Source organism: Zonotrichia albicollis, chromosome 29 (genome assembly GCF_047830755.1).
Source record: "Zonotrichia albicollis isolate bZonAlb1 chromosome 29, bZonAlb1.hap1, whole genome shotgun sequence".
Taxonomy (NCBI): Eukaryota; Metazoa; Chordata; class Aves; order Passeriformes; family Passerellidae; genus Zonotrichia; species Zonotrichia albicollis.
The window spans coordinates 6,963,740-6,981,009 of NC_133847.1; the positions used below are offsets into that span (position 1 = coordinate 6,963,740).

Below are 17,270 nucleotides of genomic sequence, written 5' to 3' on the forward strand. Positions count from 1 at the left end.
TTTCCCTTGGATTTGTTGGGACTCAAAATATTGCAGAGTAAATCCCAAAATTTAATAATTCTCACTAATCCCGCCAGTGGAAGGATCCAGAATTGTTAATTAATCAATAATTAATTGGAGGGGGGGGGTTGGAATTGGAGTGACAATAAACAGAGAAACTCCTGGATCTGCCTCACATTCCCAGGGTTTTGGGGGTCGGGATGGATCTCGTGGATCACCCAGAGCCGGATCTGCTCCTTCCTCCCCTGAGGATTCCCCCCAGAAAATCGGGAAGACGGGAGAGGGGAAAAGGAGGTGACAAAAATCCGGGATTTTTGTGGATTTCCTGTGGAATTTCATGGATGGAGCAAATCCATAAATCCAGAGCCTTCTCCATTCCCAGCTGGAATTCCTGCTCCAGCAGCCTTGGATCTCACCTGAACATTCCAGGAAAACCCAGAGAGTCCATGGGTGTTTCCCTCTGGAAGGAGAGCGGGCCAGGGACATTCCCAGAGGGATTTCTCCCACAATTGACGGCCATGTGGGAATTCCCACGGAATTGTCCCAAATTCCCGTGGAATTGGGTGGGAGGATGATCCCAAGGAATTGATGTGGCATTGCCCTTTTAAGCGCGCGTTGCCCCTTTAAGTAGCGTCCCTACGGTCACGTGTCTGCAGCACGTGAGTTTCCCGCGCGCGGGAGCTGGGCGGGCCGGCGGCGCGGGGCAGTGACGTCACCGATCCGCGCCGCGATGGCGGCGCCGAAGGTGAAGCAGGACATGGCCCCGCCGGGCGGGTACGGCCCCATCGACTACAAGCGGCACCTCCCGCGCCGCGGCCTCTCAGGTGAGCCCGGGGGCGGCCGCGGGGGCGCCGCCGAGGGGCGGCGGGGGCGGGAGCGGGGCAGTGCGGCCGCTCCGCGCTGAGCGCGCCCCGCTCCCCTCACGGCCCTCAGGGTACAGCCTGTTCGCGCTCGGCATCGGGAGCCTCCTGCTCGGATACTACAGCCTCGTCAAGTGGAACCGCGAGCGCAGGTGACGCTGCGAGCCCCCCGCGGCACCCCCGGCCCGGTTCCGGGGCTCTTCCCTGCGCTTCTGGCCCCGGGCTGGGCTTTTCACACCCGGATCCCGCGACCCCCAGTGCCCCCTCAGTGCCCCCGGGACTCCCCAGTGCCCCATTCCCGGTGCTCCCAGTCCCCCCAATTCCCCGTTCCCCCGTTCTGTCCCTGCAGGCGGTTGCTGATCGAGGAGCTGGAGGCTCGGATCGCGCTGATGCCGCTGCTGCAGGCGGAGTCCGACCGCAGGTACGGGGTTGGGAAATCCCTTTGGGACTGGGATCCCCCTTTATGGGATTGGGAACTTCCATTTATGGGATTGGTGTCCCCCTTTATGGGACTGGGATCCCTTTGTGGAATTGGGATTGAGAATTTCCCTTTGGGATCGGGATCCCCTTTGGGGTCGGGATCCCCTGTAGGGGATTTGGGTCCCCTGTAGGGGATTGGGGTCCCGTTTGGGATCGGGGTCCCCTTTGGGATGAGGATCCCCCCATGGGATCGGGGTCCCTTCCCGTGCCCTGTGTCCCTCAGGACGCTGCGGTTGCTGCGGGAGAACCTGGAGGAGGAGGCCAAGATCATGCGGGACGTGCCGGGCTGGAAGGTTCGGGATTCTGGGGGGAATGGGGGGAGGGCCGCCCCTCTGGGATCCCATGGGATGCATTTGGGATCACCCCGGGATGGAAGGTTCGGGATTCCCGGGGGGAAGGGGCAGGACAGGGGGGCTTCTCTGGGATCCCATGGGACGCAGCCATCCCTGGGGACTGGGCTCTGTGGGGTCCCCCGGGATTCGGCTCCATGGATTTGGGATCCCACGGGATTTGGGTCCCTCCCACGATTTGGGATCCCTTGGGATTTAACTCCATCCCCATGGATTTGGGATCCTCTGGCACTCGGGCTCACCCCTTGGCTGCCAGGCCCTGCCTGGGGTGGAGAATCCCAGGAATTCCCGGTGATTCCCAGCACAATTCTGGACAATTCCCAACACAATTCTGGACAATTCCCAGCCCAATTCCCGGTGATTCCCGACACAATTCCCAGTGATTCCCGGTGATTCCCAGCCCAACTCCCGGTGATTCCCAGCCCAATTCCCAACACAACTCCCGGTGATTCCCAGCCCATTCCCGCTGTTGCAGGTGGGTGAGTCCCGGTTCCACACGGATCGCTGGGTGACCCCCACGGTGGAGGAGCTCTACTACCTGCGGCCCCCGGCCGAGCTGGAGCGGGAGAAGTTCGGGCTGCAGAACTACGTGTGACACCCCAAAACCCCAACCCTCACCCCAAACCCCCACCCCGCCTCTCCCGGCTCCTTCCAGAACTTTCCCCCCCTTTCCTGTCCCTCTCCAGGCTGATTCCCCCATCCCGAGCTTCTTCTGTTGCCTGTTCATTAATAATTAATGAATAAATAATGAATAAATAAATCAGTCCTTTGGGGATTGGAACTGCCCCTGGGAATTGGGAAATTGGGATCCCCTCCTTTTAGGATTGGGATCCCCCATTTGGGATTGGGATCTCCTCCCTTTGGGATTGGGCATCTGTCCACTTTGGGATTGGGATCTCCTTTTGGGACTGGACTCTCCCCCCTTTGGGGTTGGGGTCGCCCCTCTTTAGGATGGGGAGCCCCGTGGCTCCCGGACACAGCCCGCACTCCCTCTCCCTCTCCCTGGAATTCGGCGGCTCCCGGGGGATTTTCCCGGGAATTCGGGATGGAGGGAGGGGCCGTGTCCTCGTCCCCTCCCCGTGGGCTCCCCGCTCCCGGGCCTGCGGATCCCGCTGGGAAAGCCCCGATCTGGGGAGGTTTAACCCCAAAATTCCCGGGTGGGAACCGCGGGCGGCATTCCCGGAGCGGGGCCGGGCCGGGAGCGGGGCGGGGGCACCGGAGCCGCCTCCCCCCGGGCGGCACCGCCGAGGGCGCCCCGCTCCGACCGGAGCATCCCCGGCATTCCCGGTGGGACCGGAGCATCCTCGGCATTCCCGGGGGAACCGGAGCGTCCTCGGCATTCCCGCGGGATCCGCTCCGACCGGAGCATCCCCGGCATTCCGGGGCAACCGCTCCGACCGGAGCATTCCCAGTGGGACCGGAGCGTCCTCGGCATCCCCGGCATTCCCGGTGGGACCGGAGCGTCCTCGGCATTCCCGGAGGATCCGCTCCGACCGGAGCATCTCCGGCATTCCCGGTGGGACCGGAGCATCCTCGGCATTCCCGGAGGATCCGCTCCGACCGGAGCATCCCCGGCATTCCCGCGGGCTCCCCTCCCACCGGAGGCTCCGCTCCGCTCCCGCCGGGGCTCGGTTCCGCCGCCGCTCCGGTCCCGCTCCCCGCCATGAGCTCCGCGCCCAGCCCGTCCCGGGAGCCGCCCCGGTACCTCAGGTGAGTCCGGGGTCCCCCCGAGGAGCCCCCCGGCGGCTCCGGGCGGTGCCGCTCAGCCGGGGCTGCCCCGGGACCCCGCGGGGGTGGGACGGGAGATCCCCGGTGCCCCGGGAGCCACCCCCGGGCGGGTCCCGGTGCCCACGGGTGTTCCTGGGCCCGGGGAGGGGGGATCGGTACCCACGGAGCCGCCGTTGCCGGAGCAACCGCAGCATCCCGGGTCTCCATGGCTGCGGCGGGGATGCTCCGGGAGGCGGCGGGAGCGGAGCGCGGAACCGGGACGGGCAGAGATGGGGACACAGCGGGGACATCGGAGAGAGCGGGAACAGCGGGGACAGAGAGGACATCGGGAACACCGGGGACACGTTGCGGTGACGGGCTGTACCCGGAGGGAGCAACGGAACGGGAACGGGGAATGGGACCGGGATGTGGGACTGGAGCGTGAAACTGGGATCGGGGGCGCAGAGAGGGGACACAGCCGGGATAAAGAGTCGGGATGTGGAGCTGGGATATGGAGCGGGATACGGGACCGGGATGCGGGACAGGGATGGGTTCGGGGGCGGGCCCGCAGCTCCCGGGGAGCCCCGGCCGTGTCCCCGCCCCGGGCCGGTGCCAGCCAACAGTGTCCCTGCCAGCCCGGGGTGTCCCTGCCAGCCCGGGTGTCCCTGCCAGCAGCGATTAGGGACAATGTTCCCGGGAATTGCTGCGGACACGTGGCTCCAGGGACAACACAGCTGGGCCCGGCCCCCCCGCCACCCCCGCTCGGCACGGGAGCGCTCCGGGCACCGCTCGCTCCCTTCCCGCCCCTTCCTCCCGGTTTTCTCCCCAGAGCCCCCGAGTGGGGCTGGGACAGGGCTGGGGCTCACTAGAGGGCACCAAAGGATCGGGGACAGGGATGGGATGGGAATGTGGGACGGGATGAAGTTTTCCTGGCAGGTTTGTCAGGACAGCCAAGGACTGGGATGTGGGAATGGGGGAACCAGGATCTTGCTGGGGCCCTGCTGGAATGAAAAGGGACTTCTGGGGTTCTGCCAAAAACAGAACACGGCTCGTCCGTGGGGACAACCTGGATGGGGTGGGAGCACCCTGCAGCCCCAACCCGGGACCCCAACCCACGTCCCCAACCCGGGCCCCCTCAGCTGCCCCCTGGCACTGCCGGGTCCCCTCTCGGGGCTGGCTCTGAGCGGTTCCCTTCCAGCCCGGGGTACGGCGGGGTCTGGATCCCCCAGCTCCGCTCGGTTCCCCCGGTACCAGCGGGGTCTGGATCCCCCAGCTCCCCTCGGTTCCCCCGGTACCGCCGGGATCCCGGCCGGGCTCGCGTTCCCTCCCGGCGGGCGCTGGAGGCGGCCCAGGCCGCTCCGCCCGCGCAGGTGAAGCCAACAGATGTGAGCAATTACTGTCGCGCTGGGCGCTGCCAGCTCCGGGCTCGGCGGCGGCGGAACAACCGCGGCTTTGTTCGCTTTTATGTAACCGGGGAACCGGGGCCGCCGCCAGCTCGGCCGAGCGCCGCTCCCGCCGCGGCCCGTGCGGGCACGGTTCCCTCGGTGCGACATCCGTGTGGCATCCATGTGGTATCCGTGTGACATCCGTGTGACATCCGTGTGACATCCGTGTGACATCCCTGTGACCTCCGTGCCCGTCCCCACCGCGGCGCCCACCCCGAGCCCCCGGCGCGCTCGCCCCGTGTCCCAGAATCCCGTCCCGGGGGTGGAGCGGGGTCCCGAGTCCTCAGGGGGGTGGGGACAGCTCTGTCCCCCTGTCCTGAGCGGGGACTGTCCCCAAGGCAGCCAGGCCGAGGCGGAGGCCATGGAGAAGGAGCTGCTGGAGGATTATCGCTTCGGGCGGCAGCAGCTGATCGAGATCTGGGGACACGCCTGTGCCGTGGCTGTCACCAAGGTGAGCCTGGGGACACCCCGAGGGGCTGGGGACACCTCAGAAGGACTGAGGACACCCAGAGGGGTTGGGGTCCCCGCCAGGGGTCGGGGCGGGGGCCATGGGGGTCCCCAGAGGTGCCCGGGTGTCCCCGAGCCCCGGCGATGTCGCTGCTGCGGGGATCTCCCGGGGCTCGTGCGAGATGTGAGGAGGAGGAGGAGGAGGAGGAGGAGGAGGAGGAGGAGGAGCAGGCGTCCATCAAGGGCAGCTTTGTGCCCCGGGCCCGAGAGCTCCGCGCCTCAGCTTTTCCATCGGCCCTTCCCTGCTCCGAGCGCCGATGAGGAGCAGAAATGTTTTGGTGCCGGAGCTGTTGCAGCATCCCTGACCCCACCTGGCGCTCGGCATCCTCCTCTTCCTCGGGGCCGCCCCAGCTCCGGCTCCCCCAGCCCGCCGGGGTGTCCCCAGGGTGTCCCCAGGGTGTCCCCGCGGTGTCCCCGCGGTGTCCCCGGTGCCAGGAGATGCCGGTGGCGTGGCCAGCGCTGGGCCGGGGCCAGCCCGAGCTACCGGGGCCGTGTCCCGCTCCGGGCACTGGGGACGGGTCCCGGAGCCAGGATCCGTGAGCAGGAAAAAATCCGTCAGTGGATAAACAGAGGCTCCGTCCCTCCCTCCGTCCGTCCCTCCCTCCGTCCGTCCGTCCGTCCCTCCCTCCCTGCCCGAGCCATCCTGGAATGTGCAGCGGGCGGGACGGGGGGGGGGCCGCAGGCACGGCTCGGCCTGGGCAGCGTCCTCATCCCACCTGGGGCATCATCCCGAGGGTACCGCGGGCATCACCCTGGTCCTGCCGTGGGCATTGCCTTGATCCCACCTTGGGCACCATCCTGGTCCCACCCGGGGCACCTTCCCCATCCCACCCTGGACATCTTCCTGAGGCCATCTTGGAATTCCACCACAGGCACCATCCTCACCCCACCGCTGGCATCATCTTCATCCCACCGCTGGCATCATCCTCATCCACCACGGGCACCATCCTCATCCCAGTACGGTCTGTGTTCCATCCCACTCCGAGTGCTACCCAAGTCCTGCTGTGGATGCCAGGCCATGCCATGCCATGCCATACTGTGCCATGCCAAACCATGCCATGCCATCCCGTGCTATGGATCCCATCTCCGTCCTGCTCTTTGTGCCACCTCCATCCCATGTCGGGTGGTGTGTGACAGTGCCATCCCATGTCCCCCTGTCCCTGCCGCGTGCCAGTGCCACCTCTCTGTCCTGTCCCCTCGGTGTGACGCTGTCCCCACTGTCCCCGCTGTCCCTGTCCCCTCGGTGTGACGCTGTCCCCCTGCCCCCATGTGACGCTGTCCCCGCTGTCCCCGCTGTCCCTGTCCCCTCGGTGTGACGCTGTCCCCGCTGTCCCCCTGCCCCCATGTGACGCTGTCCCCGCTATCCCCGCTGTCCCTGTCCCCTCGGTGTGACGCTGTCCCCCTGCCCCCATGTGACGCTGTCCCCCCGGCTGTCCCCGCAGGCGTTCCCGCTGCGCTCTCTGCGGCGCAGGCAGCCCACGCTGTTGGTGGCGTGCGGGCCGGCGCAGAACGGGGCCGTGGGTTTGGTGTGCGCCCGCCACCTGCGCAGCTTCGTGGGTACCTCTGCCCCCCGCCCTCCTCCTCCTCCTGCCGGCCTTCCTCCCGAGCCCCCGGCTCCAGGGCTCCGTTTCTCCCCCAGGATTACGAGCCCACCATCTTCTACCCCAAGCGCTCCCCGGACCCGCTGCACCGCGACTTCACCACGCAGTGCGAGAAGATGGACATCCCCTTCCTGTCCTACCTGCCCACCGAGGTGACCCCAGCCCCAGATCCCCTGATTGGCCCCTTCTCCTCCCCTGTTCCCCCTGTGAGCACCCAAATCCCCCTGGTTGTCCCCTTCTCCTTCCCTTTATCCTTCCCTTGAAATCCCCCTGCTTATCCCCCTCTTCTTCTCTTTCCCCTCCCCGAACCCCAAAACCCCCCCAAATCCCCCCAAACCCCCAGCTCTCCTTTTCTCCCTCTTTCCCCATCCTTTTCCCCCTCTCCCTCCCCATCCCGGCCCTGCTGCGATCCCGGGAATGCCAGAAAATCCAGAAAATCCAGCAGCCGCTGCCCGCAGCCACCGGCTCTGTTATTTTTGGAACCTCGCAGCGCTGGGAACGGAGGAATTTGACCCAAAATTCGCCGTCTCGGCTGCGCGGCCCCTCCCTCGCTGCTCCACTTGGGGGGGATTTTTTGTACTTTTTATTTTTTTGGCACGGCCGGGGGTTTGTGCCGTCAGAGGTGACACGGGGACACCGCAGATGTCGCTGTCGCTGTCCCCTGCAGGTGCAGCTCATCAACGACGCCTACAACGCCGTGGTGGACGCGGTGCTGGGCGCCGAGGGGACACAGGGGACAGAGGGGACAGAGCCGTGCGCGGCCATCCTGGCCACCCTCAGGCACGTCCGCATCCCCATCGTCAGCCTGGATGTCCCCTCAGGTGCTGCCCGTGTCCCCTCGGGTGTCCCTCGTGTCCCTTTGGGTGTCCCCCCAGGTGCTCCCCGTGTCTCCCCGGTACCTCCCGCACCCGTGGCAGTGTCACCCTGGGACCCCCCGTGGGGGCCCTGGCAGGGTTGGGGACATCGCTGAGGTCCCGGCGGGGTGGGGACATCCCTGGACCCCCCCTCGGTGGCCCTGGCAGGGTTGGGGACATCCACAGGAAATAACAAAGTGCCCGGCCCAGACATGACGTCACTGGCCGCTGGCATCCCCGGCTGGCATTCCCGAACAGCCGCGTGCTGCTGGCCAGGCCTGGCATTGTCACACCCGTGTGTCCCCCCTGGCCTGGCCGTGTCACCCTCCGCGGGTGGATCCCCATGGGGACAAACCCCGCCCGTGTCACCCCCTGTGCCACCCCTGTGCCCTCCCTGTCCCCTCTCTGTGCCCTCTCTGCCACCGCCCACAGCAGCAGCGGGACACGCCTGAGCCACCCCGTGTGTCCCCAAGGGTGGCGTGTGTCCCCTGGGGTCACACCTGTCCTCTCTGTGATCCCACCGACCGTTCCGTGTCCCCTGGGGTCACTCGTGTCCCCTCTCCATGTCCCTGGGTGCCCCCTGTCCCCTCCCCGTGTCTCCGGGTATCCCCACTGTCCCCGCTGTCCCCCGGGTGTCCCCCCGGTGTCCCCGCTGTCCCGGTGACCGCTGTCCCCTCCCCGGGGCAGGCTGGCTGCCCGGCCCGGTGGGTGGCAGCGGTGACATCAGCCCGGACGTGCTGGTGTCGCTGGCGGCCCCCAAGGAGGTGGCGCGGCGCTTCCGGGGACGGCGACATTTCCTGGCCGGGCGCTTCGTGCCCGAGGAGCTGCGCAGGAAATTCGGGCTCAGCCCCCCCGAGTACCCCGGCAGCGACTGCGTGGTGGCCCTGTGACCCCAAGGAGATCCCTGTGACCCCAAATAAATCCCCGTGACCCCAAAAACCTCTGGTGGTGGGCCCTGTGATCCCAAAAACTCCCTGGGACCCCAAACAAACTCTGCTGGTGACCCTGTGACTCCAATACCCCGGGACTCCAAAAACCCCCTGGGACCCCAAATAAACTCCTGGTGGTGGCCCTGGGACCCAAAAACCCCTGGGACCCAAAATAAATCCCCTGGGACCTCCAAAATCCCCTGGGACCCTAAAAAACCCTGCCGGTGGCCCTGTGACCCCAAAAACAACCCTGGTGGGCCCCGAGACCCCAAATAAACTCCTGTGACCCCCAAATAAAGCTCTGCTGGTGGCCCTGTGACCTCAAAAATAAAGTGGTGGTGGCTGCTAAAATAAAGTGCTGGTGGCCCTGGAAGCCCAAACCAAACCCTGGGACCCCAAAGCAAACCCTGGTGGTGGCCCTGCGACCCCGACAGGCAGCGCTGGGGTCCCTCAGCTGTTTGGGGGCTGTTTGGAGATGGGGACAGGGGGACCTTGGTGGCCTTGGGCTGGGTTGGGGACTTGTCCTGGCACTGCAAGGCCTGGCCTGACCCCTGGCAGTGCCACCCCCCGCTGCTGGGGACAGAGCTGTCACCTCCCCTGCCACCCACCCAAGGGGACAGCGGCACTGCCGGGGTCACACAGGGCTGAAATGGCACCAAAATGTCACCAAAATGCCACAAAATGGCACCAAAATGTCACCAAGAACCCACAAAAACCCCAGGAAAAGCACACGGGAACCACCCCCAGAGCACGGGGCTGTCCCTGAAGGTGACGGGCCACCCCTGGGACTGTCCCCTCTGTCCCCTCTGCCCCCAGTGCCCCCAGTGCCCCCTCCCGGAGCCGCCGGAATGCCGGGAATGTGCCGGGATTTCCGCCCGCCGGGGCCGCTGATCCCAAACCCCCCGGTGCCCCCGGTGCCCTCCTGGTGCCCCCAGTGCACCCAGTGACCTCCCAGTCCATCCCAGTGTCCCCAGTGCACCCAATGGCCTTCGGTGCCCCTCAGTGCCCCCCAGTGCCCTCCCAGTGCCCCTCAGTGTTCCCAGTTTGTCCCAGTGTCCTCCCAGTCCCCTCCAACCCCCTCAGAGTGGCACCGGCTCCATCTTTTCCCTTTCCCGTAGTTTTGTTTTCCCCGTGTTTTTATTTTCCCCGTCGTTTTTAGTTTTTATTTTGTCCTGCACTTTTATTTTGCCCATACTTTTTAGTTTTTATTTTTCCTGTATTTTTATTTTTCCTGTATTTTTATTTTCTCATATTTTATTTTTCCCCGTATTTTTATTTTACGCTTAGTTTTTATTTTTCCCATAGTTTCTAGTTTTTATTTTTCCTGTAATTTTATTTTCCTTGTAGTTTTCAGTTTTTATTTTTCCTGTATTTTTATTTTCCCTGTAGTTTTCAGTTTTTATTTTTCCTGTATTTTTATTTTCCCCATATTTTAATTTCCCCCGTATTTTCCCCCATATTTCATTTCCCCCGTATATTTATTTTTCCCGTATTTTATTTTTCCCGCAGTTTTTATTTTTTATTCCCGAGTATTTTTGTTTCCTCTCCCCTCCCTCCCGCCGCATTCCCGGCTCATCCCTCAGCCAATTTTCGCAGCTGGACCCGAGCGGTGGCGGCGGCGGCGCTGCCCCGGGCGGGCTCCGCTCCCGATAAAAGCGGGGCCGGCCCCGCCGCGGCCGCACTCGCGCCCGGAACGGCCCTGGCACGGCTGGCACCGCTGGCACTGCTGGCACCGCTGGCACAGCTGGCACAGCTGGCACCGGTGGCACAGCCAGCACAGCTGGCACGGTTGGAACGGCTGGCACAGCTGGCACGCCCAGCAGAGCTGGCACGGGTGGCACCGATGGCACGGGTGGCACCGATGGCACGGTTGGCAAAGATGCTGGTGATGCTGGCAATGCTGGGAGCCTCATATGCTGCCAGGGTGGCAGGTAAGGGGTGTTTGGGTTTGGGGTTTCAGGATTTGGGGTCAGCAGTTTTGGGTTTGGGGTTTGGGAGTTGGGGTTTGGGTATAGTTGGGGTTTGGGTATTGAGGTTTGGGTTTGGGAGTTGGGGTTTGAGGTTTGGAGATTTGGGGTCAGCAGTTTCAGGTTTGGGGGTTTGGGGTTTGGGAGTTGGGGTTTGGGGTCTGGGGTTTGGGTTTGGGGTTTCAGGATTTGATGTCAGCCGTTTCGGGGTTGGGTTGGGGTTTGGAGTTTGGGGTTTTTGTGCCACCGGGGTTTTGGGGTTCCCAGTAGGAATGAAGGGAGGAAGGGGTGGGGATGGGCTGGTGGCACAGGGTGGTGGCACGGGACAGCGGCAGGGGGTGGCAGGGGGTGAGGGGTGGGGTGGGAGCGCTGGCACCTCCCAAAGGGGAGGGTGGATGGAGATAAGGGAGTTGTGTCCTCCCCGGGATCCTGGCACTAGAGGGACAGGGACAGGGACGGGGACAGGGACAGGGATGGGGACAGGGTGGCCCTGGGACCCCGGGAATGTGGCAGTGCCACCCGTGTGTCCCCAGAGCCGCTGGAGAACGAGTCGGAGCCGGGCAAGGCTGGCACAGGAGGGAAGCCCTGGAAAGCCACACTTGACCTGGAGGAGCTGGACCTGGGCACGGCAGGTGAGGCCACCCCGAGGGCCACCGTGTCCCCTCAGTGTCCCCAGTGGCACTGCCCACTCCTGATATTCCCATGGGTCTGGGGACCTCATGCCACCCCCCACGTGACCCTTGGTGGTGACCACACTGCCGTGTCCCCTGGGGTCACCTGTGTCCCCTGTCTGTGTCCCCACAGGGTGGGCTGTGTCCCCTGGGGTCACCGGTCCCCTCTCCATGTCCCCACCCCGTGTCCCTCCCTCTGCCCCATTGTCCATCCCCACCCCATCAACCCCTCAGTGGTGACCTCCATCCCTACACCCTCTCTGTCCCCAAGCTGTCCCCAACCCATCCCCAATGATCCCCAAGCTGTCCCCAGCCATCCCAAGCTGTCCCCAAGCTGTCCTCAACCATCCCAAACCATCCCAAACCATCCCAGGCTGTCCCCAATTGTCCCCAGCCCGTCCCCAACCTGTCCCCGCATCCCCCTCAGGCAAAGGGGCCGCCTGGACCTCGTGGTTCAACATCGACCACCCGGGCGGTGACGGTGACCACGAGAGCCTGGCAGCCATCAGGTTCTACTACGGGGACCGCGTGTGTGCCCGGCCCGTGGCCATCCAGGCGCGCAGCACCGAGTGGCACCTGCCCGAGGCCCTGGGACAGGTGGTCCATGCCAGCCCCGAGCGCGGCTTCCGCTGCCTGCACCGCGAGCAGCCGGCGGGCACCGCCTGTGCCAACTACCACGTGCGCTTCCTGTGCCCGCTGGGTGAGCCGGGGGTACCTGGGGTACCTGGGGGGTACCTGGGGGCACACCTGGGCTACCTGGGGGGCAGCTGACACGGTTGTGTGTCCCCTCTGTCACACCTGTATTCCACCTCTGGCACACCTGGGGCACACCTGTATCTCACCTTTACGTCACCTGCATCCCACCTGTGTCTCACCTTCACCTCACCTCTATCCCACCTCTATTTCACGTTTGTCTCACCTGCATCCCACCCATATCTCACCTGTGTCCCACCTGGGCTGTGGGGCGGGGGCATTCCTTCCCCCTTAACCCCTTGGCTGCCGTCCCCAGCCCGTGGGCCCCAGTCACGCCCAGTATCCCGCAGATCACGTGTACTGGTCGCACTGGTCCCCGTGGAGCCCCTGCTCGCGCAGCGCCTGCGGCACCCGGGGCACGCAGAGCCGCTCCCGGCGCTGCGGCAGCGCCCGCAGCCCGGCCCCGCTCCGGGAGCTCCGGTGCCGCGGCAAAGCCACCGAGCGGCGGCCCTGCAGCGCCGGGCCCTGCCCAGGTACGGACCTGGCCGTGCCACCGCCTGTCCCCGGGGGCTGCCGGGAGGGGACACGGCGTGGCACTGCCACCCGAGCCCTCCCTGTCCCCGGGTGCTGTGGGGAGAGAACACGGGGCGGCCTCAGAGTGCTGGAGGTGGCACTGGGGTGTGACAAGGACAGGGGTCCCTCCAAGGACCCGAATCCCCCTCTCAGCCCCCGCAGCAGGAACAGCTGTGAAATTCCACCTGGTGCCACCCACGTCAGGCTGCTCTGCCGCGGGTGTGACCCGGGGGTGACAGCACAGGTCACGGTGACCGTTCCCACCGGGACTGTCCCCTCAGAGCCCACCTGGACGGAATGGGGCGCTTGGGGTCCGTGTTCCCACAGCTGCGGCCGCTCGGGGACGCGCGTCCGGCGCCGGAGCTGCCGCACGGCCAAGAACCCGCCGTGTCCCGGCCGTGCCACCGAGGTGCAGAAATGCCGCCCGCCCCCGTGCCCAGGTAACGCCACCGGTGCCCCCTCGGCGGTGCCCCCGCTGCCCACGGGCTCGGAGCCCACCACGGGCTGCCCCGGGCACACGCTGCGGGGCACGGTGGTGACAGCGGCCGGGGTGGCACTGCCGGGTGCCCGCGTGTACCTGGAGGGCCGCCCGCCCGTGCTGCTGGCCCGCAGCGATGCCCGCGGGCGCTTCTCGGCCTCGGGGCTGTGCCCGGGCCCTGCTGCCAACATCAGCGCCCACCGCGACGGCTTCGCCCCGGGGCTGGCACCCATCACCGTCACCAATGGCTCGGGAGCGGCCGAGGCGCACCTGAGGCTGCACCGGCTCGGTGAGAAGGCGGGGGGCGATTTTGGGGCACCCCTGGGGGCAAGGCGGGGGTGCCCATGGGCTCGCTGCCCCTCTCGCCCTTTGCAGAGAAGCCCCACATGGTGCTGCAGCCCGCGGCCAGGGTGCGGGAGGCCGGGCAGGACGTGACCTTCTGCTGCAAAGCCTCGGGCACCCCCGCGCCCCAGAAATATTACTGGTGAGCTGGCACGGCGGGCATAGCGGGCACGGGAGGTGGTGGTGATGGCAGTGTCACCGCTGAGCCTGTCACCTGTCGCCTGTCCCCGCAGGTACCACAACGGGACGCTGCTGGAGGGGACAGCGGAGCGCAGCAGCGGCCGCCTGGCGCTGCGGGGGCTGGCACCAGAGCAGGCTGGCACCTACCACTGCAAAGCCAGCTCCGAGGCGGGCGCCATCCGCTCGGCGCCCGCGCAGCTCACAGTGCTGGGTGAGCGAGCACGGGGGGCCCCTCCGGGATGGCGAGACCCCCGCTGACCCCTCTAATCCCCCCCTTCCCCTCCGTGCCCCCAGCCCCGGGCCAGCAGAGCTGCAGGGCGGAGCCGGAGCCCAGCCTGGTGGAGCTGCCCAGCGAGTGCCCGCAGGACGCCAGCGGCTCCCGCTACTACAACGTGGGGCGCTGCCCCGCCTCGCCGTGCCCGGGCGGCCCCGCAGAGCCCTCGGGCTGCGGGGGGGAGTCGGGGCTGTGCTGCGGCGTGCGGAGGATGGAGCTGCGGCAGGTGCCGTGCGCCGGCTCCGTGCTGCCCCTCAAGGTGGTGGCCGAGTGCGGCTGCGGGCCCTGCGCGCAGCCCCGGGTGCTGGTGCAGGGCCGGGTGACGGCGGCCGACACCGGGGAGCCGCTGCGCTTCGGCCACATCTTCCTGGGGGGCAGGAAGGTGGGCTTCACCGGCTACCAGGGCTCCTTCACCATCGAGGTGCCGCCCGACACGCAGCGCCTCGTCACTCGCTTCGTGGACGGCCAGCAGCGCCTGGTGGATGCCGTCAAGGTGCTGCCCTTTGACCCGCGGGGAGGAGCCGTGTACCAGGAGGTGAAGATGCTGCGCAAGAAGGAGCCGGTGGAGCTGGACGGAGGGAGGAACAACGCCATCCCCCTGGGCGAGGCCGGCGGCCGGGAGCCCGTCGGGGAGCTGGTGCTGCCTGCCGGAGCCTTCCTGCGCCCATCCGGGGAGGTTTTCAACGGCACCGTCAAGGCCAGCGTCACCTTCGTGGACCCCAGGGACGTGGGCACGGCCAGCGTCGCCTCCAGCGACCTGAGCTTCGCCAACACCGAGGGCGAGATCGTGCCCCTGCGCACCTACGGCATGTTCGCCGTGGAGTTCCGCGAGGGCGAGAGCGGCGCGGCGCTGCAGGCCGGGCCCGTGCAGGTGAGGATGGACGCGGGGCAGGTGTGGATGGCCGAGCACCTGCAGAAGATGAAGCTGTGGTCCTTGAACCCCGAGAGCGGCCTGTGGGAGGAGGAGGCGGTGCTGCGGCCGGCCGGGGGCGGGCGGAGGAGGAGGGAGGAGAGGACATTCCTGGTGGGCAACCTGGAGATCCGCGAGCGGCGCCTCTTCAACCTGGACGTGCCCGAGGATCGCCGCTGCTTCGTCAAGGTCAGGGCCTACAGCAATGAGAAGTTCAACCCCTACGAGCAGCTGGAAGGGGTGGTGGTGAGCCTCATCAACCTGGAGCCGCAGCCCGGCTTCCCCAGCAACCCGCGGGCCTGGGGCCGCTTCGACAGCGCCGTCACCGGCCCCAACGGCGCCTGCCTGCCCGCCTTCTGCGACGCCCGGCGCCCCGACGCCTACACGGCCCTGGTGACGGCCACGCTGGGCGGGGAGGAGCTGGAAGCCGTGGCCTCCAGCCCCAAGCTGAACCCCAACGCCGTGGGGGTGGCGCAGCCCTACCTGAACAAGCTGGGCTACCGCCGCTCGGACCACGAGGACCCGGCGCTCAAGAAGACGGCGTTCCAGATCAACGTGGCCAAACCCGACCCCAACAACGTGGACGAGAACAATGGCCCTGTGTACTCCTACCGGAGCCTGCGGGAGTGCGAGGAGGCGCCGGTCAGCGCCAACCACCTGCGCTTCTACCGCGTGGAGGTGGACAAGTACGAGTACAACGTGGTGCCTTTCAAGGAGAGCGATGTCACCTCCTGGACCGGCGACTACCTGGCGTGGTGGCCCAACCCGCAGGAGTTCCGGGCGTGCTACATCAAGGTGCAGCTGCAGGGGCCGCAGGAGTACATGGTGAGGTCCAGGAACGTCGGGGGCAGCCACCCCCGCACGCGGGGCCAGCTCTACGGGCTGCGGGACAGCCGGAGCGTGCGGGACCCGCTGCTGGACAACACCTCGGGCGCCTGCGTGGAGTTCAAGTGCGGCGGGATGCTCTTCGACCAGAGCCTGGCCGACAGGACCCTGGTGTCCATCGTGCCGCAGGGCAGCTGCCGCCGCACGGCCATCAACGGGCTCCTGCGGGACTACCTGAGCCGCCACCCGCCGCTGGCCGACAACAACCACACCGGGGCCTTCTCCATGCTGGCCCCGCTGGACCCGCTGGGCCACAACTACGGCATCTACACCGTCACGGACCAGAACCCGCGGCTGGCCAAGGAGATCGCCATCGGCCGCTGCTTCGCGGGCACCTCGGACGGCTTCTCCAGGGAGATGCGGGCGGGCGAGGGCACGGCCGTCACCTTCGAGTGCCAGGAGCGGCCGGCGGGTCGGGAGAGCCTCTTCCAGCGGCTGCTGAGCTCCCCGGCCGAGGCGCTGGCCGAGATCCGCAGGGAGATGGGGAGCTCCGAGCTGCGCCGCGCTCCCCCCGAGGTGATGGACTTCGCCTCCGGAGCCCCCTCCGGGCCGGCGGGCACCCGCCGGACCCCCAGCAGCCAGCGGAGACCGGGCCGGCCGCGGGGACAGCCCTGAGGCCCCTCCGTGTCCCCTCCCCGGCTCCGCTTTGTCGCCCCCTTTCCCCGTCGCTTTTGGCCGCGCTCATTTATAACGCCCGGAGGATTCGGGGGACGGGGGCAGGGGACGGGGGGAACGTGGGGAGGGGGTCCCTCCACCCCACGGTGCTGTCGCTGCCTCCTCTTGGTGCTCAGCCCCGCGCTGGCGGCCCTGCGGACTGGATGGAAATAAAAGGAGTAAAAGAGGGGCTGGGGGCAAACCGGGGCAGGGGCGGGCATGGCAAGGGGGTCCCCGCCCGGTGCTTTGCCCGGTGCCACCGGCCCAGCCCCAGTGTGCCCGCGCCGGGAGCTGGGGGCACTGCTTTCATCCCCGAAAACGGGGATATTTTGGGGAGGAAACGCCAAGGATAACGCGGATAAGACTCCCTCCCCGCCGTGCCACCCCCGCGGCACCTCGGGCACCGCGCTGGCCCGGATTCGGGCGGATTTGTACATTATTTATTACAAAATATACAATTCTTGTACACCCGTCTGGCTGCTGGGCTTCTCCGGGACGGGGCCCAGCCCCGCGTGTTCCTCGCGTGTCCCCGTTGTCCCCAGCCCCTGCCCCCGTTCGGTAGCACGGTCCCGGCCGCTCCTGTTTGCCTTGGGCCAGGCTCGGCCGGGCTGGCGGCGGCGGGGGGGGCTCGGTGCCAGCGGGACGTGGCAGCCGGGGCGGGGGCACCCACCGGAGCCCCCGCTGGCACCGGGACGTGCCAAGGCACGGTGCGGGCAGCCCCGCCGTGACCCCGCAGGGTGTGGAGGGGGATGGCTCTGTCCCGCTGCCACCTGGGTGTCCCCAGCGCGGTTATTTTTGGGTGTCCCGTCCCCCCCCCGCCGCCTCCCGCCGGCCCAGGCGCGGATGCTGTAATGGAACAGGCGGCGTTTATGGGGCCAAACCCGGGACAACATTTCCCTTCTCCAAGCCG

General features: G+C 66.8%; 3 protein-coding genes across 5 annotated transcripts; all 3 read left to right on the forward strand.

Moving 5' to 3' along the window:
• Positions 1–663: 663 nt before the first annotated feature.
• Positions 664–2,450, forward strand: NDUFA13 (NADH:ubiquinone oxidoreductase subunit A13). Its single transcript, XM_074528878.1, has 5 exons — positions 664–824; positions 934–1,012; positions 1,210–1,281; positions 1,564–1,633; positions 2,166–2,450. The coding sequence occupies exons 1-5, from the start codon at positions 731–733 to the stop codon at positions 2,283–2,285; spliced, it is 435 nt and encodes a 144-aa protein (XP_074384979.1). The 5' UTR covers positions 664–730; the 3' UTR covers positions 2,286–2,450.
• Positions 2,451–2,626: 176 nt separating this feature from the next.
• YJEFN3 (YjeF N-terminal domain containing 3) lies at positions 2,627–9,064 on the forward strand. Of its 3 annotated transcripts, none has more exons than XM_074528875.1 (7): positions 2,627–3,153; positions 3,221–3,400; positions 5,185–5,293; positions 6,792–6,902; positions 6,989–7,102; positions 7,618–7,771; positions 8,492–9,061. In XM_074528875.1, the coding sequence occupies exons 1-7, from the start codon at positions 2,642–2,644 to the stop codon at positions 8,692–8,694; spliced, it is 1,383 nt and encodes a 460-aa protein (XP_074384976.1). In that variant the 5' UTR covers positions 2,627–2,641; the 3' UTR covers positions 8,695–9,061. The 3 variants fall into 3 exon arrangements, with proteins under 3 accessions (XP_074384976.1, XP_074384978.1, XP_074384977.1); XM_074528877.1 differs by having other exon boundaries at positions 6,792–6,906; positions 8,492–8,669; XM_074528876.1 differs by lacking the exon at positions 6,792–6,902 and having other exon boundaries at positions 8,492–9,064.
• Positions 9,065–10,040: 976 nt separating this feature from the next.
• CILP2 (cartilage intermediate layer protein 2) lies at positions 10,041–16,831 on the forward strand. The gene is made up of 8 exons (XM_074528863.1): positions 10,041–10,664; positions 11,234–11,332; positions 11,799–12,071; positions 12,415–12,597; positions 12,919–13,404; positions 13,491–13,599; positions 13,691–13,848; positions 13,932–16,831. The coding sequence occupies exons 1-8, from the start codon at positions 10,577–10,579 to the stop codon at positions 16,319–16,321; spliced, it is 3,786 nt and encodes a 1,261-aa protein (XP_074384964.1). The 5' UTR covers positions 10,041–10,576; the 3' UTR covers positions 16,322–16,831.
• The last annotated feature ends 439 nt before the right edge of the window (positions 16,832–17,270 follow it).